This window comes from Lethenteron reissneri, chromosome 42, assembly GCF_015708825.2.
Source record: "Lethenteron reissneri isolate LAM-NWPU_2019-01 chromosome 42, ASM1570882v1, whole genome shotgun sequence".
In the NCBI taxonomy this organism is placed as follows: domain Eukaryota; kingdom Metazoa; phylum Chordata; class Hyperoartia; order Petromyzontiformes; family Petromyzontidae; genus Lethenteron; species Lethenteron reissneri.
Window position 1 is genome coordinate 5,873,625 of NC_083820.1, and position 27,570 is coordinate 5,901,194.

The following is a 27,570-nucleotide window of genomic DNA, read 5'->3' on the forward strand; positions in this document are numbered from 1 at the left end:
CGTCGCCGGTGTGAGCGCACTTCGCCGGGTACGCAGTCAAGGCTAAGTAGACCAAGAGGAGGCCCCAAGAAGAGCTTTGGCCATAACTTGGCATCCATGTTGTCATGGCCGGGAATCGAACCCACGCGGACGATTTGTAGCGCAGGTGCGCGAACCACGGAGCTTTAACAGCGTCAGGCTTGGTCCTGACCGCACCATCCTCCCCTGCCGGCAGGGACAGGGGCCTTGGACCTTGAGGGCCCTCCCAAAATAAATATATAGACAGCTTTATGATGGTTGAAATTCAATACTGTAGCACCGATAAATTCTATGGGTAATTTGATAAAGGCATATCATCACTGGGTGTATTACTGCCAGTTATGTGTCAAATTAAAACTTTTGTTAATTTTAACTTTGGGTTGGCTTTACAATTCGTATATCACATGAACAAAAGAAAACCTAGATTTGAAACGACCAAGGCGAATAGCAATGCAGTGTTTGGCATTGGGCATTGTTGGTGATAGAGCATTGAAGACGCGGGATTGAAAATAACGCAAACTATAACATTGCGTTCAACGCTATAGGTAACGTGGTATTTAACGCCATAGCATCACCAAGTGTATTATTCCCAGTTACGTGCCAAAATGTAAATAGTTGTTAATTTTAACTCTTGATCTTCGCAGTAATACAATGTGTATATCAAATAAAATAAAAAATAAACCAGACCTGAAATAACCATGCTGAATAACGACGGAGTGTTCGACTGAAGAGCAACAACGCTCGATGGTTGCGTGTCAAACCTTGCAACAGCTGCTGCTGGAGCTCGCGGAAGGAGAGAAGCGACGAGGATGTGCGGTGTCGCCAAACAAGAACGTATTTAGCAGTGCGTGACACAAGCGGTAACGGGGAGCATTAGTTCCGTCTCGGTTTATTGCACAAGAAAAACTCGCGCGCGCGCACGTACCACATAAACACGGGCATCAACAACAGACGTGCCCAAGCCTACGCGTCCACGAACCGAGTTTAAACCTTCACACACGCACACACAAGCAGGTTAAACGGCAACACGGGGCATTCACTTCACAAAATACATCTTCAGCCATAAACACTGGAGCGAATGTCTTTTCAAACACGGATGACAAACGATTAATCATCGTTAATAACGACTCTAGATTTTGACAATATGCTGGTATGCAAATGTATGTACCTACATGACGTGGACAGATATGACAGGGAAGGAGGGGGGATCCAGCCATGGGATTATGGGGACCCCTACAAGCCGTCTTTCCACATTTACCAATCGGTCAAATGATGGAGGACGCCTGCTTTGGAGCACTGCACCAGACCGTCCGAGGTCCTGGGTTCGAGTACCAAGGCAGCGCGGTTACTCGCACGGAAGTGAACAGACGTTGTCAGCCTAGATGCTAACGATTACACAACATGTCAAAATAGAAAGTAATAAAATAACATGAACGTACCAGAGTCTATCACCATGCAGAAATAAAATAAGTTGATCAATCACCCTTCTGCACCAATGGTTTCCACGAGCACTTGTTAAAGCAATCATTGGAGAGATTTGATTAACCATTTCGGGTCTTAATTGTGTTCACGCTTACGGTGACTTTCATTCCATTCTCTTTCTCTCCCCCCTCCTCCGCTCCGAGCATAGATGGAGTCGTCCGTCTGAACAACCGCCAGTTGCTGTCCGTGGCGCTGACGTTAAGAAAAAGCCGCCACTTTTTTCAAATTTTCTTGCTGTGGTTTCCACACCTGATGATGATTGCTTGTGTTGCAATCGAAATGTCGTGAGAATTTTATAGTTGTATTTTCATTTTATTATTTCCCTTCTACATGACTTTACCGTAAGAACCAAGAATATAAACTCTGAACCGTTTGTCACTTGCGATGAGTCTCATCGGCAGAGGGTGGCCAGAGAAACAAATGCTGCTGGGTTGCCTGATAATATGACTAGAGCTGGGCTATCTGGTATTTAAGTAATTCATTTCACGACAATTGGATTAATTACTCAACTAATCGAACAGGAAAATATTTTGGGTGAAAAAGTCTCACCTCTGTTCCAACGTGTGTCACTGGACGGGAGGTGATGGGCGTGGCTTAGCGACGTCATCAGAGTCATCAGCCGTATCATGCCAGGTGCGGATTGTAGGGGGAGTTTCCGAATTTTGGGAACAGGATGTGGGGGGGGGGCAGCCACGTTTCTTTCGAGGTTCCCAGAGTAATCGGCCACAAAAAAGTAGTTGATTACATTCTTTATTCTATTAATCACCCAGAGTAAATTTTCCCAGCTCCAGCTATAAGCCGCTTTATAACAACAATAATTACGACAATTTGTAACATGCCGCACAGTATCCGCTGACTCCCGAAGAGAGAGAACAACTCGGAGTCGCGAGGAGGAGACACAGACAAGAAGGAAAGGTAGCAACACGATAAGCTGAAGCCAAATTCCCCACCCCCTCACCACAAGCTCTACGGTCCTCTATATATTAAGGTGTTATTAGCCAATTAACAAGTGCTTAGATGTGGAAACCAGAACACCCGGAAAAAACCCAGGCGTGCGAGGGAGCAACACTCTATCCCACACAGACGGAACAGGTTGAGTCCACATATTTGCCGGACCGCATTCTCCTGGCGAGCCAGGGTACGGCACCTCCTCGATGCCAACGGGGAGTTTCACAACATCTGTGTGTAATCCACCAACCCCCGCTGCCTCCACAGTGCTGGGTTACAGGCAGCCACGTGATGGCCACCACCGCCAGGCTTAACTGTGCTTGTGGTGACTCCTGCCGTCCCACATCAGGAACATCGGTCAAGAAGGGCATTTGGGTGATGGGACCTAAATATCGTTTTTAAGTTGTGCTTGGCGATACGGCCTGTTTCATTAATCTATTACCCAGAATCCACCTTGAAGGCGCATGTTACATTTAGTACATTATCTAAAATTGTGCTTGATATGAATATGTATGCTTCCTCATCTTCTGAGGTCTTTATGAGTGCACTAGTTGTGTGATGCAGAGAATAATGGTAAACATGGAAAGATAGGCCCATGTGGAGCAAAAGTGGTTCTTCAGTATGACCAATTTCATAAAAATGTATACACTTTTTAAAATATAAACTACATTGAAGTTTGCACATGGTAAAAATAAATACTACTTTCGTGGATGTTTTTTTGTCAGTTCAAGAATCTCACCAAACGTCTCACAAATACGTCGGTAAAAAGTTGTGCACAACCTCTGGGGAGAAAACATCCTCAGTCCACCTGCCACCGATGATCAGGACGTTGATGATGGCGATGATGCATTAGGAGTGATATGTGTAATAATATATCGGACAACACACTCCGCGAAGATGACGAATATTCAGAGCGCACAGTATGGTGGGGTTCTTCTCTCTACACTGCGGGCCACAGCTTGCCCAGAGATCCCACTCCATGTGCCTGCAAAGAAAGACTTTTGCCTCTGCACTCGGCAAGGCCAGGTGCGTTGGGGGCAAATAATAAAAATGCCGCCGTGAAGAAGGACGGAGGTGCTGCCAACGAGCGACGCAGGAAGAACGGGCAGTAGCCTCGTCACAGCCACCGCAGGCTAAGATGCTGAGGGTGCGGCCGACTTCAAAATGTTGTGGCCATGAGGCGACAAAGAAAGAGTTAAAAAAATATATTCACTAAGAGAACGTGGATATTTAAAACGAGAGTAGTTTACGTACCAATACTGCAAAGTAAAGGACACACACGCAAGTCTAATAAAATTAAATGTAAATAAAGCATTTCGTTTGAACCCATTGCGAAGAGCAGCAACTACCGACGAATATAAGAATAAGCCCGAACGGCCACGAAAATCGACAAATCCAGGAAGTCAACAGTTGAAGCTTCAGTAGCAGATTCGGTAACAACAGCAGCTGTGGGAGGCCACCTGAGCACAGAGGCATCGGAAGCACTATTCGCTCTCGGTTACGTCAGCGTCTCGCTGCTCAAGCAAAAGTTGGGTGATGCTCATATCCACTGGTGGTCCCGAGCCATCAATGGAAATTCCGCCTACCTATGGCAGGGACCGGTATAAACATAGGATGACAACTGTTGACTTCTTACGAAATGGTACTACTCGTGTTAACGACCATGAAGGTATAATGATGATGATGACAATAATGAGGATCATGAGGATGGTCCCGCTCAATCCCTAAACGGGATTGAATCGCGACCGCGAGATGGAATGACGGCTCAACTGATGTCACCGCCGAGACGTTTCAGCGTTGACGACTTCACATAAACAACACTGTACCAAGGTGGACCGCGGGCATCAAGGGTGATGAAAACACCCGGCTTCAGTAGACGCAGAGGTCAGGCAGCGACATCTCATAGACGGGCACGGAGCGGCGGGACGCGGGGCCGTGGGCACCCACGCCAACCGAGCCGGAGGGGCTGGGGGGAGGCCTGTGGACACACACACACGCACATACACAGACACACTCACAAACGAAGATTCCCTCATATAACATTTAATAGGCTGTTTGAGCAAGTGCTGCGTGTGAGCACCTATTAAAGGCGACACGGCACACATGAAATGGTGGGTGGCCAGTACCACTCCCGGCCAGCACCATGCCTGGCTGCTTTTGTATCCCCAGTGCTGATGTTTACACAAGGCTGAGTCGACCTAGGGGAGGCCCAGGATCAGTTCGGATATTCATCGCTGGTGTTGGCCCACGACGACGGAAAACCGAGTTCGATTCCCATTCACGAACGTTTCCCAGGACATCTGCTCCCAGACGGCGGACGTCCTGGGAAAGCCCAGGATGTCAGCGTGACGCACGAACCTGGCTCAACCGCTGTGGGATGCGGGTGACATCATCACGGAGCGGTGACGTCACCGCTGTGCACTTGCACGCCAGGCAGCAAAACTTGATTCATAGCATAGTTTGATTCTTGTGTTTTTTTGGAAAGACAAGTATCACAGATGCATGCCAATATTATTACGTGAAGCCCCCTCATCGCTGTGTGCGTGTTGGTCTTACCGTATGGTCATTTCGAAGATCTGGTTCAGTTTGTTTTGGAGGAGATTGGCCTGGGGTGTATGGGGTGTGGGGGGGGGAGACGGGGACACAAACAATCCACGTCAAGTGAATGGAGCTCAGGTGATGGTGCAAAGTTATAGGTGTGCGAGCGAGTGTGCAGGTGAGTGAGTGTGCAGGTAAGTGTACAGGTATTTTGAGTGTGCAGGTGAGTTTGCAGGTGACTGGGTGTGCAGGTGAGTAGCTATGTTGTGAAGATGAGTGAGCATGCAGGTGAATGTGGAGGTATGCAGGTGAGCATGTAGGTGTACAGGTGAGCATGTAAGTATATGAGCGTGTAGATGATCGCGTAGGTGAGCGCTATAGGTGAGCATGCGAGCTTCTAGGTGCACAGGTGAGCGTGTAGGTGTACGGGTGAGCACTGTACGGCAGCGTGTGAGCACGTAGGGGTTCAGGTGACCGTCTACGTGAGCACTCCTCACCCTGGCCTCGCACTGCGCAGCGATCTCCTCAAACGGCGCCTTCTGGAAGCGCTCCATGACCTGGCGCCGCCGCTCCCTCTCCAGCTCGTCACGGCTTGCGCTGTCCACTACACACACACAACGATCCCCGTGCAGACGTCACAGACGTTACAGACTGTTGGGACAACGTGCTGTTAGCGAGCACCTATTAGAGCCTGCATGGCGAGCAAAGGAGTGCACCGTGGCCTGTACAAAGCCCAGCCACCTCTGTCACCCCAGGTACTCATTTAAGGGCGACGCGACCTGGGGAAGGCCCCAGAACTGGTCCAAATAGTACTTGCCATTGATGTTAACCAATTCAGGTCACTGGGTGCGTAGTGCAATGCATTAAACAACTGCGCCACTGCTCCCCGCTTTGACACACACAAACACACTGGCACTCGTCCCGCATACATGAGTACACACACGGACGTACACACAAGTACATCTCAATGAAAAATTCAGCTGCAACTAGTGTGCAATGCGTTGACCGTCTTTGCTCAATGGTTAGACAAAAGCCGCTGCGACCCGAAAAACATACATTGCATTGATACTCACCAGAGAAAATCATCGATTGTGTGTGGAGTTTTTGTTTTTATTAAATTAATGTGCCGTTAAAAACGCTTTAGATTTCAGGACTGCCGCCCGCCCGCCCCCGCCCCCCACCAACCTGGGAAGTTTCTAGATCTGCCTCTGACACGAATGATTTATTTATTCCTTGTTTGTGTAGCGTCTGGTTTGAATGGGCAATGTCGCCGCGTGTGAGCCGCTCACCGATCGCCTTCTTGAGGCTCTCGAAGGTGATCTCCTCCGCCGGGGTTTTCTGCAATGGAAGAATGGAGGTGAGATGATTGAACAAATTCTTTGCACATGATAAAAAAAAACCGAAAAACAATACAAATGAGATTTAACAAATGGCTTGTGTCCATCTATCATCTCATTATCCATATATATCTGGCCATCTTTCAGTTAAATATCTATCCGTCCATCTATCTGTACTTATATCTGTTCGTTCATCTGTCTATCCATCTTTCACCCGCACCTCTGAAAATTATCACGGCTGGCGATGTACAGTGCGAAATAAATCAACATGCATACATCTATTTGTCCCACTACCTGTGCATCTGTCTTTCCGTCGATTTTTCTGTTGGTCCATCTGTCCATCGACCTATCAGCCGCATTATCTGTCCATGTCCATCTAGTTTGTCGATCTCCTCCGGGTAGCTTTACCTGCCCGTGGTTGGGGCTCCCCTTTGCCTCCTCCTCCACCTGGATGGAGATGGTGTCCACTGTGCTTTTACGCTTTGACAAGCGGTCCTCATCTGGAGAGAGAGGGAGGGGTGGTGCGACAAATCGTCTCAGGGTAAAAGGACAACTGTCATCCACGGGTGGCACAGAGCGACTCATAATGGCCGTGTCAGATCACCGAGCCGACACAGCAGAGATCATGGGTTCAGGTCCACAGCTTGTATATTTATCTCGCTGGAGACTTATAATGGCCATGCCGAAGGCCCTGAGCCAACACTGCTGAAACCGTAGGTTCAAATCCAGGCTGCAGCCATCCATGCATAAGCCAGGTTCCGGAGTGCTTGGTCACCAATGGTTGTGTAAGGGACAGGATTTCTAAAACAAATAGGACGACTGCCACTTGGCGAGCCAACTCTCTACGGAGCATGATGGGATTGCCGTCTAGCGTGGGGTGAGAGAGGCTCGTTGAAGCAACATATATTGAAACATAATCTTGGTTCTTTTGGTAAAGTCACGTAGAAGGGAAATAATAAAATAATAAAAATATAAAACAATAAAATTCTCACGACGTTTCGATTGCAACACAAGCAATCATCATCAGGTGTGAAAACCACAGCAAGAAAATTTGAAAAAAGTGGCGGTTTTTTCTTAGCGTCAGCACCACGGAAAGCAACTGGCGGTTGTTATTTTTATTCATTCCAATCATATTGTGTGGCCGATAACAGTGAATTATGTTATAACCACTTTAAATTAGTGGATTATCCAATAATTCACTTGTATTAGCCGTATAAATAGATCGGTACTCGTAATGCTTTACTACTTTAAATTGGTACTAATTTCTGTTCTGGCCCATGGACTCTTCAGGCTGATAGTTGTAGTGGATGAGATTCAGGGTTGGAGAAATGGTTAGATGTTTATGTAGACTTCATACAGAACAAGGGGGGGGGGAGTGCATGGTTACATTTTGAAATTAGTGTTTTGTATATTTCCATCCGTATGTTTTATATGGCTGTATATATACATGCATGCATATGTGTGCATTTACATATGTACATTTTTTATGCGGACGGGCCATGATGGAATAGTGGCTAACACACTTGGCTATAAGCCTGGCCACCTTGGTTCGATTCTCGTCCATGGGCAACATCAGTGGAGGTTATCTGAATCGGTCACGGGGCTCCCATATGTTGACTCAGCCTTAAATTAGTACCCGGGGCGGCCGAGCGTGGTGCTGGCCACACTGCTTCCTCATGCACCTTGCCAGCATTGACAGGCCCTCGCTAACAGCACTTTCCCCAAACTGCTTTTCAGAAGGCTACTCAATATCGTAGCCGTGCGTGTCTCACCGGTCAGCTGTGGCACGTAAGGCACCGTCAGTCGCTCCACGCTGTAGCCGCTCCCGCCCAGAGCCTCTCCGATCTTCGCCGATAGCAGCAACAGCTCAGGATCCAACCGGTCCAACGTCCGTGGCAAGCTAGCAAGAAACATAAATCGGGAAAACGAGAAAAAATGTGTTCTTAAAAATCGGCAATTATGAACATTTAAGCTATTTCATGTCATCTGATTGGACGAGCAAGTGAACCAATAATCGGTCGACGAATCGATTGCCGACTCACTGACGACTTAACGAGTAACCGCGAGTGCCTATATACACTTGGGTAACGCAGATAACTCTATTCTGAGACAACGTAACTCTAGCCTTCCAAGACTACAAGGAACCGCTCCAAGGTGACAACGGCGACAGCAGTTCCCCCACAACAGCAGCCCAGAGCCCCGATTAGCGCCGGCTCTTATCCCCCTCACGACCCGGCCACGCCCCTATTCCCGAACCCTCTCTCACCGCACCTGGCCCAGTCTGTATCTGCCCTTATTACAATTTACGACGGTCAGGTTCCGTGCTTTCCCTCACCCGACCCTGTCAACGCTTGTCGCATCAATCATTATTAGCGACCACTTAGGTCCCACATTACCCTCACGTGACCCTGTCTGTTCCCGTTACGTTAATTAGTAACCATGGCCACGGGGAGCCGTACTGTCCCTAGATCACCCCGTACTGTCCTTACACATGTGACGCGACTAATACATCTGCAGATGCACACTCTGCACGTCGGAGTGCTGCCCACTGCGTAAATGCGTAAAGACAGCCGCCCAGCCCCCATCTCACTTGGGATTCTCAGTGAACACGTGCGCAGGAAGCAGGTACGGGGCCTTCTTGCTCCGACTGTCAACCACCTGTGAACGACACGGACCCCGTTTAACAATTGCTAAATTGTCATTGTATTCATATCTAATTGGCTAATCTCACAACAGTCGTTCGACTGATCGGTAAGCTAAAACAATAACACGGAGGATCTTTGTGAGTGTGTGTGTGTGTGCGTGTGCACCTCCCAGTGATCTAAAACAATAACAAGGAGGATCTTTGTCTTTCGGTGTGTGGGTGTGCTCCTACCAGTGAGCTAAAACAATAAGGAGGATCTTCATGTGTGTGTGCACCTACCGGTGAGCTACAACAATAACACAGAGGACCTTGGTCTTTCGGTGTGTTCGTGTGCCCCTCCAGTGAGCTAAAACAACAACTGGCAGGCTCTTCGTGTATGTGCATGTGCACCTGCGTAACGTGCTGGCAGAAGGCAGGCACGGCAGTGAGCTGGCTCAGGAGGCTGCAGTAGGCGACTACGAGCGCCAGCACGGAGCAGCGCGTGGCTACGGGCGCTCCGTCCTCGCCCTGCAGAGCTGCCTCCTGCTCTCTCACACAGGGATCGCGGGAGACAAACCCATGGGGACACGGGGAAACAGATCAGCATGGCCAAATCTGCTGATCCCACCTCAACAACATTTTAAAATTTGAGTAGTACGACGTTTTGCTGGTAATTACAATCAGCTTCATCATTCTTGCCTGATGAAGCTGATTGTAATTACCAGCAAAACGTCGTACTCAAATTTTTAAATGCTGTTGATTCTCTCTTCAACACACCGGTGGGCTAAAGAAGTTAATTATTTTGTCCTTTGAAAAACGTGACACATTTTTTACTGTTTGGCCATGTTGGGTGGTGGAGGGTTACGACACATTTATAAATAACGCGATCTGACCCAAAAACCTATTATTATGAGTACCCCATCAACTGGTTCTGAGGTCTTTCCCTTGGTCACTGCAGTCATGGTGAACATTCCAATGCCTGTCTCTGCAATTGGCCCTCACCCATCATGCACACACGTCCCACCCAGCACAGCCGATTTTTTCCTAATCATAAACACAACACTTAGCCGGCATGTTCGCTTTCTGACTTCTGCATTGCTTATCCGGTCCTGCCACGATATTCCTCGCATCCGTTTCAGACACCTGTGTTCAAATGCCAACCGGTGAATTCCGAGCTGCTTAGCTAGGGTCCAACTGTCTGATCAACGCAACAAAGCACGGGCGAGGGCCAAGGGAACGGGGCCGACAGCCACACCTGAATGGCGAGGGCCAAGGGAACGGGGCTGACTGCCACATCTGCATGGCGAGGGCCAAGGGAACGGGGCCGACAGCTACACCTGTGTGGCAAGGGCCAAGGGAACAAAGCCGACAGCCACACCTGCATGGCGAGGGCCAAGCGGACGAGGTCGACCACCACCTCCTCGCCGGCCAGCTCCACGCTCAGCACGGCCAGCGTCCCGAAGAGCGCACGGAAGTTCCTCTCCGAGTTGTCCTCCCGCTGGCTCGCCAGGTAAAGGTACCGGTACAGCTGCTGGCTGTGCTGCAGTGCGGCACGGCGGCGGAGGGGGCGCAGCGCATCCGCGGCACAAAGCGGGACAAACGGAGACAACGACACAAAGCAGCACGCAGGGCAGTGACGTACGAGCACGGACTGGCACGGCGCAGAAGCATCACTCTTTTCATCACTCCCTTTTCCACCGGCACATGCGAGTGGGGCCCTCACGGTACGGGTGGTTTTCCACTGGCTATTTACCATGCCGAGCTGTTGACAAAATCGTGATATGCTGGCCTTACAAGACATTCGAAATATACAGGATGGCCAAGCTGGGTCAGGGACGGGGCTAATGTTGTATGCAATGCACGTGACGTCAGCCAATAGACTGCGAGGATTGAACCGATGCTCATCCCAAGCGAAACGTCACGATTCAGCGTCACAGTTTGATTAAAAATGTCATTATATTTGGCCATTGGGGTGAATGCAGAATTGCTAGCAGCTGCAGGATTTATAGGAACCCATCGACACAGGGTATGTTGCAAAATGTTAGCGTAACCATGCAATTAATGTGAGCGTTACAATGGATTTGAATCGATTCATTGCTACGTGTGCGGTGGCCACTGTGCCGGCCACCGAGGTAGCGTTACTCTAAAACTTGACGAAGTAGGATCCCTTGCCGTACTGCAACCTGCTTGCCACCTCGCATCCGCGGCGTGGTCTCAAGCCAGCTGTTACCCCTGAGCGGGCCCACCACCAAGCCCGCCAGAGCCAAACCGCCACCATGCCGGCCTCACCTTCTTCATGAAGAGCACGTCCTGGCGGGAACACTTCTCCATCTTGAGATTCAGCACCGCGATGTCGGGCCAGATACTGCGGTGGCAGCAGAGAGTGCGGTTCATCACCATCATCATCGTCACTTGGTGTTTATGACGTGCCTCCCATGCACGAGTTCTCGAGGCGAACTGCAGCAGGGGGACTCCCAGTGACAGCTGATGCAGTGAGGTGTCAGGCGAATGCACAACTGGCCAACAATTGGGGCATTAGTCTGCCAGGAGGGGGTGATATTGCCATGTGTGTACCGAGTGGAGGCGTTATTCACGAGTAGTTTATCAAACTTGGCACATTTGGAACATGACACAGGCACAGACTGGCCTACTCTTATCCAAATAATCGCATCGGATCTTTAAAGTCCACTGTGAAGCAGACAATGTTTGTTTCATGGTTAATACACTGGCAGTATTAACCAGGACGGATGCTGGGCTCAAACTGCACTCCATCTACAACAAGCGTCAAACGTGCGACTGCTGGGTCATGTCAACGTGTAGCCAACGAGTTTGCTGCGAGAACAATTTTCACAGTACAACATGATGTACATTTTCGTTACATGACCATTACCCAATTTTCCCAAAACTTGGTAACTGTGCTTTGCGCTTGTGTGCTTTAAGGTACTCCGCACCTCCCGATTAGCATGGTTGACTACGTACAGTGCGAAAAAGATTCAACATATAAACATACTTCCAGTGTGAATGAAGATTACTTTAAAGGTCAAATAACTTCCGTGATCCACAACACATACAGAGGCCCTTTTCCCAGCGGTGGACTGACAAAACGGGCGCACGCGTGTGCTGATTATGCCTTCTTGTTTTGCTCGCCCACCCACCTGACGCTCGCAAACTTTTGTCGGTTGCCATGACGATCAACCAGGCTCTGCAGGATCTCCATGACGATGACCCTCAGGTCGGGGTGCTCCAGCAGAGAGAGGGAGAGCAGCGGCTCGAGGAAGGAAGATGGCAGCCCGCTCGTCATGTTGGACACGTGGTAACCGCACGTCACCTGGCGCGCACAAACACAAGCGTCTCTCGTGTGGCCTTCATCGGACTGATGGGGCAAGTGTTGTGAGCGAGCACCTATTGAGGCCGGCACAACGCACGAAGGGATTGTGCGGGCTAGGACCATGCCCGGCCCCTGCCTTAATCTCCACCACAGTGCTAAAGTGTATACGCCATCTTCTTGGTTCTTTCGGTAAAGTCACGTAGAAGGAAAATAATAAAATAATAAAAATAAAACATAATAAAATAATTCTCACGGCCACAACGCAAGCAGCCGTCCTCAGGTGAAGAACAGGTCTGTCGGAAAGACAGCGCTGTCTTTCCGACAGCGCTGTCTTTCCGACAGCGCTGTCTTTCCGACAGACCTGTTCTTCACCTGAGGACGGCTGCTTGCGTTGTGGCCGAAACGTCGTGAGAATTATTTTATTATGTTTTATTTTTATTATTTTATTACTTCCCTTCTACGTGACTTTACCGAAAGAACCAAGAAGATGAATCCCTGCAGTCACAAAAGCTTTAAATCGAAATTGTATACGCCATGCCAGGTACTGGTATAATGTGCTGAGTCAACTCGGGGGAGACCCAGGACTGGTTTGGATATCACCACCAATGTTAATCGTGGATGGAAATCGAGTCTGAGTTTCCAGGTTCATGGCTTCAACAACCATGTGATGCATGCACACAAAGACAAGATCCCCCGTGTATCCTGAACAGATTGTTGGGCGAAGTGCTGTTAGCGAGCACCTCTGAAGGCCGGCAAAGCACACGAGGGGGTGGGTGGCCAGCTCCATGCCCGACCGCTTTTGTCTCCCCAGTGGCAATGTTTACAGGCTGGACGAGGTACTAATTTGAGGCTGAGTCGACCTAAGGGAGTCCTTGGACTGGTTCAGATAATCGTCTCTGGTGTTGGCCGTGAGCGGGAATCGAACTCAAGCCACCATGTTAATAGCGCAAAGCGCTAAATGCTACACCACCGCTCCCCATGTTTAAACACTCTCCCCATCTATGCTGCCTTCGCCAAACCGCACAGATTAGGGGAAGGCACTCGTCCAGCAGTGGACTGACATATACGTGAAAGGGCTGTACATAGACGTGAATACTATATAAGGCATGTGTACACACACAGGTGTGCACGTAGACCAGTGTGAACTTGTACAAACACCCAGAAGCATGGACATGTGTGTACAGGTTACGGTGCAAACGCCACACAGGCCTCACCTGCAGCACAGAGCGCAGCAGCATCGTCTGGATCAGATACATGGCCTCCTCACTGCAACCACACATAAAGACCCCCCCCCCCCTCTCGGTCATTTAATCTACTCAAGACTGCTGCAGAGAGTGGTGTTAGTCAGCGTGCAATGATTTACTGGTTTAGACACCACATGTCAGTCATGTTAGCTGGGAACTGAACTCATGTTGTCAAATTTGTCGTGCAGTGCGTGAATCACTCCTGTGCACATACACAATTCCATTAACAGACCACACTGTTATACACCCTCACACTGCACACATGTACGTGCACACGAATCCAATCGTTTGTGCGATCCTGTTGAAGCATTATATAAACATGCATGCCGCGCTCTGTTTGAATGGACCGAAAAGATCTCCAGAGGCATGATCTTAAACGAAAAAAATTACGCGAAGGAACATCAAAGGGGTGACTCAGTGTGCACCGCTTGTGTTAGCCACACCAAGCAAGGGCGCAGGGCACACCACACACAGTATGCTCAGGGGGTTCATGGGGATTGTGGGAAGGGAATGGGTTCGCAGACAGAAAGGGGGATTATGGGATAGTAAGGGAAGGTGCAGTCGTTAGCGATGGGGATTGTGGGAAGGAAAATAATGAATAGGGGCGGCAGTTAGTAAGGGGGAGATTATGGGAAGGGAAAGGAATGGCATGAGTAAGTGAAAGGGATAGTGGGAAGGGATAGGGGTGGTGGCACTTGGTAGGAAGCTACCTCTCCAAGCACAGGGACGGGCCCCAGGGAGGCGAGGGAGGGAAAAGAGTTTCCCTGAAAGGAACCGCAGAGTCTGGCCTAACGGCACGCACACACACGCATCAAACTCCACGTCGGCTTTGTCTTAGTTGTTCTTTTGTGTAATCGTGTGCGTTAATGTGGCGCACTATTTTGTATTGTCCCCCTTTTTCCTCAGTGTGAAAGCAGTGAAGTTTGGTAAAGCAAAATTTGGTAAATATGTGCGTGTGTGTGTGCACGTACAACCCAATGACTTGAGTGTGTATAAGAGTGTGTGTGTGTGTTCGTGGAAGTGTGCGTCCAAACCTGTGTACACAGGTGCACATGTCAATGTGTGTGCTATTATGCGAGCCTCAAATAAGTACCTGGTGCGGTGTGTAAACATCGCCACTGGGGAGACAAAGGCGGTCGGGCGTGGTGCTGGCCACCCACCCCCTCGTGTACCGTTCCGGCCTTCATAGGTGCTTGCTAACAGCACTTGCCCCTACAGTCTGTTAAGGCTATACGAGGGTTCTTTGTCTTTGTGTATGGTGTGGGAAGCGGTAGTGTAGCGGTTAGCGTGCTGCACTATGAACATGGCAAGCCCGAGGTCTGTTCCCACTCATGGCCAACAACGGTGATGATTATCTGAACCGGTTCTGGGCCTCCCCTAGGTCGACTCAGCCTCAAATGAGTACCTGGTGCGGTGTGTAAACATATTCACTAGGGAGACAAAGGCGGCCGGGCGTGGTGTTGGCCACCCACCTCCTCGTGTGCCATGCCGGCCTTTATAGGTGCTTGCTAACAGCACTTGCCCCAACAGTCTGTTCACTCTATATGGGGGATCTTTGTCTTTGTATAGTGTGGGTGTGATCATGCCAGCTTAAGTAATAATAATGGTGAGTGTGTGCATGCCTCTGTGTAGTGTATGTGTGTATACATTTAAATGTATGTAGTGTGTGTGTGGACATGCACATGTGTATATAAATGTGACTGTGTCTGTCTCCGTGTGTCTGTGTGTGTTGTGTGCTTGCAAACATGCCAGCATATGTGTAAATATATATAAATGTATGAGTGTGTGTGTGTCGCCGTACATGTCTCTGTGTGTGTGTATTGTAAGCGTACCCGCCGTGGCCAGCACAGAGGCTGGGCTGGCACCCTGGAAGAGGCATCTTGCCCATAATGAAGAACATGATCTCCGAGCGCTGGTAGTTGGGCAGTGTGGTGGCAAATGAACCTGGCAGGAAGCACGCACAAAACAACCGGTCATCTCGCCCCACACGGACCAAAGTAATGCCACCAAAGCCGACACAGTGTGTCCGTGTGTGTCTGTGGAGGAGGCTCACAAATATGATGCGACTGGGAAGTTGAGATGTATTTTCCCTCCAAAGACAATGGAGGGTGGAAGGAGTGAGGCTTACAACTACGGCAGAGTGCTGGTCCTCTAAAACACAGCAAGTTGCCACAGTGGGAAGCACAGTTGGTGGTGAATCTGTCAGTCATCTCAGTCAGAACCCATAAAAATGGGAACCTGTCACGTGACCTCTTGGCAGTGAGCCTTCTCCACTTCACATGGCCTCAATCTGCGCATCAAAGTCACTTGCTGGTAAATGGCGGCTATGTTCTTGTTGTGTATGATCTGTTTGTGCATTTGTGCAGATGCTTGTCTATGTGTGTATGTATGTACGTGTGCTTGTGCATGCCTATCACTTTATGCGCCTTTGTTTTTTTGTGTATCTGAGTGTATTTCTGCATGCCTTTGTGTGCCCGTGTGTGTATGTTTGCCTGTGTCTTTGTCTCAGTTTGCGATTACGTGCACAGGTATGTATATCTGCGTGTGTGTGTTTGTCCCGTGTCTTCCTGCCAGTGGGCATTCGACACTTTACGTGGCCTTAAAGTGTACATAGCCTGGCACAAGCGCTGTGGTGACGTCACCGCCACTTAGTAGCGAATGACGGTTGTTGTGTGTCTTTGTCTGCATCAGTGGCGAGTCATTTCAGAATGTGTCCTGGGTCTCCTTTAGATCAAAGTCAGCCTTAATTTTGTATCTGACGCGGTGTGTAAACACCTGCAAAGGGTCAATAAAGATGAGGGGGCATCCTGCTGATCACACCACCCTCTCATGCCCTGCAAGTGACAAACCACATTTAAAATTGTTTGAAATTTTCATACAGTCATACGTGACCGGGCTGAGACCATCGCTATATTTGCGAACTCAGTTTTCATGACGGGTGGCTCTGAAACCAGGATTTGAATCCGAGATCTCAACCGTGCCATCTGAGTGCTCCGACACATAGTGTTCACCTTCTGAGCTGCATGGCTACCTCTGTGACATGGCCATTGTGAGCTCCCTAGAGGCAGCCGGCCAACTCACCGATGGTCTTGATGAGCGACTCCTGGAACATCTTCTCCTCCTCGTACTCCGTGTCCTCGTCCTCGTGGGAGCCTCCGCGGCCCGTCAGCTGGAAGTCGACACTGAGCCGCACATGGCGGAGGAGCGTGTTGCACACTTCTAGCACCGTGGGGCCTGGGGGCACATAATGGCCAACAGTTGTCAGATATCGTTATCATCGTCATCGTCATCATCATCGTCATCGTCTTCATCATCATCATCGTCATCGTCTTCATCATCATCGTCATCATCGTCATCATCGTCATCATCGTCGTCTTCATCGTCATCACTTCATGTTTATACCACACCTCCTATGCAGCACATCTCAAAGTACCCTGTGCTATGATAGGGGTCCCCCAGAGGCAGCTGTCCCTGTGAAGGTACAAGGTGATCGCAGCACCGGCCGGTAAGTGGGCATTGTCTGCCAGTCGGGGGGCCGGGGGAAGTTGCTAAGTGGCTTCCCAATTAAGTAGAATGCGAGTCACCTATTATAAAAGCCCGGCATTCCGTTTGTCCGTCAACTAAATTATAAGAGCCTTTTGGAATGCATGAAGCAAAAAGGTATAGAAAGTGGGAAGAAGAAGACATCAGTGGGGGTGACGGGGAAGGGCCAAGGGGCAAAGCATCAATAAGCCCTCTGCAGGAGATTGAATAAGGCAGCCATAGGCCGCCAAAATTCTAGTATATAAAATCTTACAAATATGAACTATGAAGTCACCTGATGGCGGTCGCTTGTGTTGCGATCGAAACGTCTTGATCTATTATTTTTTCTATCTACGTGACTTTACCGAAAGAACCAAAGAGCATGGATTCCTGCAGTCACGAAAGCTTCAAATCCTGAATGAACTATAAACATTGGCGGTCAAGGACAGGCCCAAAAGTTTTCGGATAACTGACTGCAATGAATGGCAAATGCACCACTTGTGCTCCCCACCATGTCAATCTGGTGCTCTGCTCGCCATTGCCTCTTACTGTTCTGTAGCATCCTTCACGAGGCTTTGTAACAACATCCGCCATTCACCACTAAGTGGCAGTGATGGCACTTATGCCATGCTAAGTGCACTTTCAGGCCACGTGAAGTGTTGAAGGCCCGCTGGCAGGAGGTCACGAAATAGACCCAGGTGCCATGGGTTGACTAATTGGGATAACTGGCAGATGCACCAACTGTGGTGTGCCAACTCTCTGCGTTTTAGCCGCCCGACGCTCCGCTCGTTGTTGTGAGCGTCCCTCCCCTGCCCTCCGTTGTTTCTGGAGGACCTGCCTCCAACTCCCCAGCATCGTCCTTCACAAACCTCCTCCACACAGTCACACGCACGCAAATGCGCGTACCCACGGATCCGCCGGCGGCTATGGCCACGGTCTCGGCAAGCACCTGCACCAGCCCTGCACGCACGCGGGCGCTGTCCTTGCTGTGAGTGTCCAGGTGCCCGAGCAGCTGCTGCAGAACCAGGTGCGAGTGCTGTGCCTGCACACGCAGCAGCACACAGCATGGAAAGCTGTGGCGTGTATGAATGTATGTTGAACTTCTTTCGCACCGTACGTAGCCAACCGTGGTAATCGGAGGTGCTGCGTAGTTATTGAGTGTGTGCATGCGGTGCAAGTGCACTGGGGTTCCTGGTTCCGAGGGGCCCAGGCGCTTGGCTATGGAGAGTGGGGGAGGGGAGAAATTAGACAGGGAGCACCATTTCATCGCCTGTGCTGGGCACCAGGCCAACCACATACGCTACCGATACCCATTAACGTATTTCGTAACCTACCAACTAACACAGCAGTGACCGAGAGGCCCACACAGAGACCCCTACACTTACACAAAGATCCACAAATAATGGAACTAAAAGGCTAACATAGGACCCATAGGTTAACATGTATGTATATGTTGAACTTCTTTCGCACTGTACGTAGCCAACCGTGCTAATCAGAGGTGCGAGAGAATTACAACAAACTAAACACAAAGAGCAGTTCTAAAGGAATGAGTTTTCAATTTAGACATCGGAACTAGGGGCGTAGCTGTTCAGTGTGCAGGTGGAGCAACTGCGCCGGGGCCTACTGGCTAAAGGGGCACAGATCCCGGGTTATGAATAGGGGAAAGGCATGGGTGGCAGATTCTTGGAAGGTGCCACTGGCGTGAGGAGTCACGTGGTGAGACAGCTCAGTGACAGTAAATAGGGGGCACTATTTCATTCCTCGTACTCGGGTCCATGCCAGCCACGCTACGCTGATGCACGCAAGACCAGTGATACCGAGTTTGAAGCTCGGGTACCATTATCGTCATCATGACCTCTTGACCTAGTCCAAGTTAAAAGTCAAATAAACTACGGCTCCCTGCTAAAAGAAGTATGGGGTGACGCAGCGCTAAGTCGGTGGTGGAAATTACACTCTCATGGTGAGGATAGTTTCTACACAGGACACGTGCTGTTGATTCCCACAAAGTGGTAGTCCTCACCTTGACCCAAGTCAACAGAGTGCATTCCTGTTTAAACGAGAGTTAGGCACTGCTCATCTCTAGTGAGGGCCTAGAAGAGCTACTGAAGGAAATTCCATATTCCTATGGCAGAGATAAGTCTGTCAATTGGACGTAAGCGAGGACCATGTGAAGCCGATATCGAAGAACAGAGGTGACCACTGTCGTTCCTGCCCGATGCTGGTCCTATCACCCCCCTACCCTGTGTTTCGTCTCACCTGAGGAGTCAATCACTCACAGCAATGCTGCTGGAACAGACACAGGAGGTGTTGCGTGTGTACGCACCTGTATGGAGTACATGACGATTTTGAAGCATCGTACAGCAAAAGCGTTGGGGTCCCAGAGCTGATGGTTGTCCAGGTGTCTGGAAGATGTGTGTGCAAACAAAGATCCTGCATTCGCATTGACTGTTGGGATAATTCATAACACGCAAAGTGCTTACCACAAATGAACCACACAATACCTTGCTGATCTCGTCTAGGAGCATAAACCATCACGCGAACTCCGGTCATCCTCGCAGCGGCTTTTGGCTAACCATAGAACAAAGACGGTCACTGCATCGCGCGGTTTCAGATGCGCTTCTGCGGACGTCTTGAACGCTCTTCTTTCCGATACTGGAAGGCCACTGGAGCTATGCACTTTTAAATCTCGATTAAAAACTAATTTCTTAAGAACTGCTTTTTGTGTTAAGTTTGTTGACCTTCCCCCGCAACTCCCATTAGCATGGTTGGCTATGTACGGTGCGAAAGAGGTTGAACATACATACAAGTATGGTGGGGAGCACCTATTAAGGCCGATATGACACATAAAGAGATGCTGTGGCCAACATCACACCCACCTACCTCGGTCTCCCCAATGCTGATGTTCGAATACAGCAACAGGTACTCATTTAAGGAGGAATTGACCTCGGGGAATGACATCACAGAAATATTTCTGAGGTCTCTCCAACTGCTTCCTAGCCACAGTCAAAGAGGGAGGGAATGAAAAAGGTAGAAGGGTGGATGTGGTAAGTGGGCAGGAATCAAGGTAGAGGGTGTGGGAGGTTGGGAGGAAGGGGAGATTGAGGGAGAGAAGAGGGGAGGGAGAAAGGAGTTGTGAGTGGGAGGGAGGACAGCAGGGAGTGGAGGGAGTGAGGAAGGAAGGGAGGGGGAGAGAGATGGGGATGGAGAGATGAGGAGGGAGAGTCTGGGATGGCAGAGAGGGAGGGAGAGATGGGGATAGGTAGGGATGGGAGGGAGCTGGAAGTCTGGCTCCCTGCAATGGAAGGGAGGGAGGGAGGGTGTGCCATACACAAGGACGGGCCGGATGACGTTCTTGATGTTGCCATAGGCGGCACGGCCGAGCAGGTCGCGCAGGCAGCTCTCCCCGAGACACGCGGGGCTGTCTCGCTCCCTCTCCGTCACCTGCAGCGGGGACGGGGACCGGCTGCGCATGCCAGCACACGCATTCATTGTAGTGGCGTACTGTGGAGAGACGTAGTGTGAAGTGGTGTAGCGTTGCCTGGGAGGCGCCGCGGACCTGTCAGCTGGGTCCGCGTGCTGCATGTTGTAGAGCAGGGAGGGTACGATCTTGTCCATGTGCTGCGGCTCCCAAATGTCGGCCTGAAGCTCATCCTTCACGGTCTTACGCACGACGCCCTGCAGGCCCCTGATGCCAGCCATGCGCACCCTGGGCACCAACATCATTGTTACCATCAATGACATTATTACCAACACCACCACTAGCATCATCGATACTTTCATCTTGCGTCAACAACATTGCTAAAGTCACTGCCCACAACATAGACATTATTGATAACACTGCCACCAACGCTGACACCATCACTGAAACCATCACCAATAGAGGAGGGGTAAGAGTGGAAGGGTCAAGGAGGAGCAGTCAAAGATCGGAGATCAGGCTTGAGGGATGGGATGAGAGGTCGGAGGGTAGGGCGACCGCACTTGTTGGTGGCGTCCGGATCATCGTGGCTCTGGTGGCACATGGCGCTGAACTTTGACACGAAGAAGTCGTAGCGGCGGTGGTACGAGGGGGTGTCCTCCTCAATGTTGGCAAACTTCACAAACTGTCGCCGCAGATTTTGAGTGCGATGGGGTGAGGGAAGGAAAGAAAGAAGGAGATAGGGGCGGGAGTAATAACACAGAGATAAACTAAACTATAAAATACACCTTTTTTTTCTTTACTAGGTAAGGCTCACTGAGCTGTATAGCTCTTTTTCAGAAGTGACCTGGCCAAAAATGACAGCTCAACAAAGTGGCGGCTTATCATTTGTAAATGTATAGCAGCCAAGTACTCGAAACGCATGATTCTAAATGTGGAGGGAAAAAACCAGAGGACCCAGAGAAAACTTCACACAACCATATGGTCTTAAGAATGGGTGAAGCTTTCTTGAGATAATAATAATAAAAGGCATTTGACAGCACATTTATTAATTGGATAAAATCAATTCTCATGTTCACTATGAATGAATAGACTCATGTGTGAGAATGGATAGACAAATATAAAAATAGCTTACATTGAGCGGATACTTTTAAGTGTGGCTTGGAAACAGATTATTAAGAAGTAGGCAATATATGCAATTCTATTCCATTTTCGTAAATGGCAATACGTTCAATAGCAAAATGCTAATGCCAAAGTCTGTAAGCCTCGAGAGAGCATCAGGAGAGCGTTTGTGTAGTTTTCCTATTCGTCTTTCTGGATCTGGGTGACAGCCCGATCAGAGAAGGGAGATCTGGACTTGAGATGGCATGGAGGTACAATGTTGACGTCTTGATTAATGGGTAAGTTGTGGTTGGCAAGAACACGTGTAAGCTCCCTTGCATGTCTCTGCGAATATTTGGTGTCCAAATGTTTGCTAGAACATGGAGCTACTTCTCACACTTAGTTTAAGCTTCGGTTCACATAATAACACTGCTACAGGCTCGTATATTATTGAGTACTTCTAATGATCAGTATGTAGCTTAACCAAAAATCAATCATGAATAATTAGATTTGATGCAAATGATATGCATATGATATTCTATTCCTTTTAGGCAAGTATAGCAAACAGAAATGTGCAACCAAATCACGTGCATATGCATGGTTTACGTAATGGTTTCCAACATGCACTTTTTATGCAATCAGCAGCATGACAGCTGACAGGAAGCTGTTAGGGGGAAAAGCATTTGCATATTAGCAACTTTTGATATTTTCTACGAGTGTTATGGACGCAATAGACAGTCAGAAAGCAGTCATAAGGAAAAACACAAGATGACAAAAATGAGACGAAAATATTATTAGATGATGATTAGAATTGCACCCCCCAAATTGCGATAACCTATCAGTTCTCAGGAGCGAGAGGTGGTGTGGGGAGGGGTGGCTCTGTACATAACAAGTAAATCATTGTTCGCATTATCAGCATCATTATAATCATCATCATTGTTATCCTTATCCAGTGAGCGAGATGAGGTGGGGTGAGAGGCAGCTGGGCAAGAACGCACCGAGTTGGTGCCCAGAACCTGCATCTCGGGCTCGCTGCACTCCAGGAGCTTGGCCACCATGCGCAGGAAGCTCTCCACAAAGAGGTTGATGCTCTGCGAGTGGCACGCCATGAGAAGTTGGTCCAGCGCCTCCATGGCAATAAACACGTAGCTGGGAGACACGTGGAGGAAATGTGCGATCAGGTGGTGAACACATCTGCAAGCTGAATAAATGTATCCTTTATAAAAAAAATAACAAAACAAATATAGAGGAATGCATAGCAATTGTTGACACCGGCACACAGCCTTGCTGCCTTCCAACTCATCTGTGAGTTGCAATTTGCATCAATGACACTATTAAAAACTTGACGTTATTATTAACTAATTGGCTAATCAGCAGTCATTTTAAAAGGCCGACCTCTATAACGCTGGAAACCCATCGCAGCCCACTATTGGTACCAACTTGTGTGTGCCGGTTATCTTTTTAATGCATTGGTTTGCGAGAGCTGAGATAGCTCCCATCAGTTTATACTGAATCAAATTATTTTCGTAATATACAAAAAGCTATGAATAACGGAAAGCCATATTTATTTGTCTACTGCAGAATCTGTAATTTCCATGTGGTCAATGGTATAAAAACCTTCTCTAAAACCAACCTAATTACTTAAATAGTCGTTAAATAACGAATGACTTAAAGAGGTATCCGAGCTCTAATTGAAACGAGTAGCATATGCGTCTGCGTGCCCACGTGTGCTTATGTTCATATTCGCGTGTACCCATGGCGGTAGTGCCGTGCCACATCTCGGCTGAGCCGCTCCGCTAAGTATGCCCCGATCCGGTCAAGCTTTTCCGGTGCGGAGAGTGCGTAGAACGTCAGCTTCTCCATGTTGGCCTTCATTAACCCCTCCTGGGATGCGGAGGGAGAAAAGAAAGCGAATGGAGGACAGAGGACAATGAAGAATAAAACAGAGAGGACAATGGAGAGAGGAGAGATAAAAGCGGTGAGATAGAGACAAACAGAGAACACTTACCATGGATTATAGTTGTCTCTATGTCAGGTGGGGTTTGCGATATTGTTTGTGTGCCTGTGTCTTGTGTGTTTGCTTCTGTGTGTGTGTGTGATTCACTCACAGCAGGATCCTCTGGGAATATATTGTCTACTAGCTGCTTGTAACGAGGTCGCAGAGCACCACAGCAGCCACACACACCTGCAACACAAGCACAAAACCCCCCCGAACCCAGTGTTAGCATGAACAGTCTACTGATGCAAGTTAAGAGAGCGAGCACCTATTAAGGCTGATATATAGTGAATATATAAGCGTGATGGTGCACCCTATCTCACACTCACCACTCTGTCTCTGCTTTGGTCACTAATTGGAACCTATCCGCTGCTAATTTCAGCCGTTGTTCATAATGGAAAAATAAATAGTAAGTTCATTAATTTAGTTTTCCCCACTGAATTTTGATTCCCACGAGGCCGACATGCACTGGTCTAATCCTGTTGAAATGACGTCACGGAATCTTTGGGTCAGCCAGCACAGCATCACATTATCACCACCAAGGAATAGCCGTCCACAAACAATACATGATTACTTTTGCAGTCACAAAATAATACATCTCTCTTACCACATCCCTCCTTCTTGCTATGCAACTCGAGGTTTACCAAGATTCCGGTATTTGACACAGATCGAATTGAGCGACGAAGAAAGTTGTTCATGTATTTAGATTTTTGTGTAATAATTCGTGACCTGGCTGTGGATGAATGAATCAGATCTAAGTGGTATCAGTTCATAAATCTACGAAGAAAGTATCTATTTTTCCTTCAGCAATCACGATTTCTGTTTACATCTCATCTCTGCCTCTGCATCTCTCAGTCTTGATCTCTCTCTCACAATATTTTGAGTCTCATTTGTGTTTACTAACATAGATATTATGAGCCCTCTGATCAACCCAGTTGAAAGACCGACAAGCACTGGCATCAGGCTTTGCAGCAGATTGGCAGAATAGATAATAAATGATGTGATTTGTCGCCGCGTGTGGATGATCCTGAATCCTGAATACATCTGCAAAATTCTCCAACAGACCATCGTGTAACCAACCCCACTGCCCATCTCGCTCGCTTCCCTCCCTGCTTGCGAGCTGTCGCGCGTGAATGTTTTTCCTGTTGCAGTTGTTTTTGAGGATAGCAGGCACCATTGGAGTCCTACAAGAAATGAGCAACTGTGAGCGCAGCCCCGCTACGTGGACAGATTAACAAGGCTTTCCGCGAGTGAGCAAACAAATGTGCATTCATGCGCGTGCATGTGTGTGTGGGCGAGCATTACCGGTATGTGATGGGCAGCATTGAGCACCGCACATGTCCATCACCGTTTCACAGCCGTGCCTCTGTTACTCCTGACCCTGGCCCTAACTCTCGACCTGAATATCTGCAGCTTCGATCGCCTGCCCGCCTGCCTGCCAACCTCTGCACCCTCCCCCCTCTTTGCCCCTCCTCCCAGCTTTCCTCTCTAGCTGTTTCTCAATATACCACCAGGATCTCTGCATCACTATATTTATCATTGTCCTCATATCCTCTCTCTCTCTCCTTCCCTGAACAATTATCTCTTACTCTTGTCTCTAATGTTGTTGCTCTCAGAAGATTATACAAAATTATCCACCGACTAGTGACATTCATTATCTCACTTTTTCCATAACCAATCCCGTTGCTCCATCAGTTTGTCTCCATCTGGGTCTCAGTAATTGTCTTTTTATCTCTCATTTATTCCAGGAGGAAGATGCATTTGTCCTCCCAAACCAAGGCAACCACAATACCCAGTTAAGAACATGGATGACCCAAGTGCACACACATAACGTGCTTGCAAATACAACTCTGACTCTAAATCCGCACCCACCATCTCTATTTTGCAAAAGCGAATTTGAATGTAGATCTATAGACCGGGTGTCTAGAATGTTCTGATCTTTGGGCCAACTTCAAGACTGATCCGCGTACATAACGGGTTCTATGTACGCATTTAACGATGCATCGATTATACTCGGCTTCAAATAAATGTGTACGCTCACGATGCATGTATGCAATAATGTGTCTGAGTTATTTACGCTTGAAAGAAATTGTGTGCAACACGATATGCTAATGTTGTTACATTTCAGGCTAATGATGACAAAACTGTATAAATGAGACAAAACAAGAAACAATATAAAATGAGGCAGTAAAACCAGATTCATGAATCGAATCAAGACAATTTAAGCATTTGCAAGGGGGTTATGAATAATTACGTGCCTAGTTTTGGGTCCATATAAGCCCCATGAACATTCGACACCAAGTAAATGATTTGCTCAATGCTTGCACAATTCAGTCAAAATGAGAATGTTTATTTTTCCTGTAGAAGCCAGATGAATTATGAAGCTTTTTTCACAGATGTCCAGTCTGGGCGGGTCATAAAGTTACACAAACAACGATTCTACAGTCTCTGCATTATACACATGCCATGTCTTTTAACCCTGAACCTCACTCTATCCCACGTCTGGGAATGTATTTTGTTGCTTATACTGTATTGTATTATCCACGATACATTGCAACTACTTTATATATATTTCCCACCGAGGTTTTCCTGCAGTATTTATCGATGCAGACAACCTTGAGGCTCATAAATAGGAGAATGCCCTCACAATTATGAAGTACTGTACTGCCAGATGTCCTACATTTTACCAGTTGGATTCTTTACCCGGTTTCAAATGAAATGAGTCTCATCAGTAGATGAATACCGTACTGTATACGATACATTAATGCCCAATTATAACATGATAGAGTGAATAATTTTAGACGACAAAAACCCCACACAAGATTGTTAATATTAAACGCAAGATAAGCCAAAAATACATTTCAATACAAACGCGCTTTTCCAAAACCTCAAAATGCCCTCTTTAAAGCCACGCTTCGGTCCGGCCGTGTTGACACAAAATAACGGCACAGTACTGCCAATTTAAAAAATAACAAAACGAAAATGTACACGGTACAAATGTGTACTTAATGTATGAACACTCTAATACATGCGTGCTCTTTGCGAGTATTAATGTTAATAGCTGGGGTATTTAAAGCCCTTCGTACTGTATACAAACATACGAATAACGGAACGCGACACGCGAGATCATTCCCGTTCCTGTCAGCCCCTTATCAGTGCCAACCTTATTACAGACCAATTCACACCTTATTGGTCACCCCGTGCCCCTTACAAATATCAATGTTCATCCTATAAAGTCCCACCACAAGAGAGAAACACAAACAAATAGATAAACAAAAACGTTGCGCTTATTGAAACGGCGTACGGACCTGAAAACTCAATTCCCTTGTACAAGAATACGTGGTAAACCGTATGGGTTGACATGTGATTTCATATACAGAAGCAATAAAAGCAATTTTCAGCAACTTGGCAGATAAATTGAACTCACTGGACATGACGTCTTGCTCAGGGCTTTGTCAAACCTTGACTTCTTTCGGTTTTTATAATGATAAATCTCGGCGTGGTCGAGAGGGCGCGTGCGGCCTACTTGGCTTTGCCCGGTTTGAGAGCGCTTCGCCGGCAGAGTAACTAGTCGAGGACGGCGGGTCCGCTAGGAGTGTATGTTTTATTGAAAAAAAAAAACTTGATTATTGTTTGTGCTGTTTGCGTGGATTTATGCACGTGGGGTTTGGTATTGCAGGTGAATTAATACGGTGTGGTAATTAATAATAATGCAGCGGTGCAGTGGTGAAGATGGTCGTGGTGGTGGTGATGATGGAGTTATTATGGAGATGGCGACAGAGGGCGCCCTTGTGTGAGTGGGTGTCACTGATTGTTGTGATGTGATATTGATTGTTGTGATGTGTCACTGATGAGATGGTGTCACTGATTGTTGTGATGTGATATTGATTGTTGTGATGTGTCACTAATGTGATGGTGTCACTGATTGTTGTGATGATGTCACTGAATGTTGTGATGTGGCACTGAAGGTGTCACTGATTGTTGTGATGTGACACTGATGATGTCACTGATTGTTGTG

General features: G+C 48.2%; 1 protein-coding gene across 6 annotated transcripts; it reads right to left on the reverse strand.

The window, feature by feature from the left end:
* Positions 1–890: 890 nt before the first annotated feature.
* EFR3B (EFR3 homolog B) lies at positions 891–27,333 on the reverse strand. 6 transcript variants are annotated; one of them, XM_061568977.1, is made up of 24 exons: positions 26,980–27,333; positions 23,665–23,741; positions 23,310–23,440; positions 22,555–22,705; positions 21,019–21,140; positions 20,597–20,746; positions 20,369–20,503; positions 19,364–19,442; positions 17,947–18,082; positions 16,600–16,752; positions 15,351–15,462; positions 14,229–14,306; positions 13,489–13,540; positions 12,102–12,274; positions 11,236–11,311; positions 10,325–10,486; positions 9,358–9,489; positions 8,914–8,981; positions 8,096–8,223; positions 6,618–6,823; positions 6,276–6,324; positions 5,484–5,590; positions 5,005–5,054; positions 891–4,426 (listed from the first exon to the last, which is right to left on the reverse strand). In XM_061568977.1, the coding sequence occupies exons 1-24, from the start codon at positions 26,984–26,986 to the stop codon at positions 4,318–4,320; spliced, it is 2,643 nt and encodes an 880-aa protein (XP_061424961.1). In that variant the 5' UTR covers positions 26,987–27,333; the 3' UTR covers positions 891–4,317. The 6 variants fall into 6 exon arrangements, with proteins under 6 accessions (XP_061424961.1, XP_061424960.1, XP_061424963.1 ...); XM_061568976.1 differs by lacking the exon at positions 26,980–27,333 and adding an exon at positions 24,858–24,956; XM_061568979.1 differs by lacking the exon at positions 26,980–27,333 and adding an exon at positions 24,858–24,955 and having other exon boundaries at positions 6,732–6,823.
* Between the last annotated feature and the right edge of the window lie 237 nt (positions 27,334–27,570).

Bases quoted from the DNA above. Each gene is read 5' to 3' on its own strand.
- EFR3B (XM_061568976.1), bottom strand. From the start codon at position 24,897: ATGGACATGTGCGGTGCTCAATGCTGCCCATCACATACCG. The intron at 21,141-22,554 runs GTGCGTTCTTGC...CTGCGGCGACAG, and splicing joins AGGTTCTGGGCACCAACTCG to TTTGTGAAGTTTGCCAACAT. The intron at 8,224-8,913 runs GTGAGATGGGGG...GTTTCTTGCTAG, and splicing joins GTGTTCACTGAGAATCCCAA to CTTGCCACGGACGTTGGACC.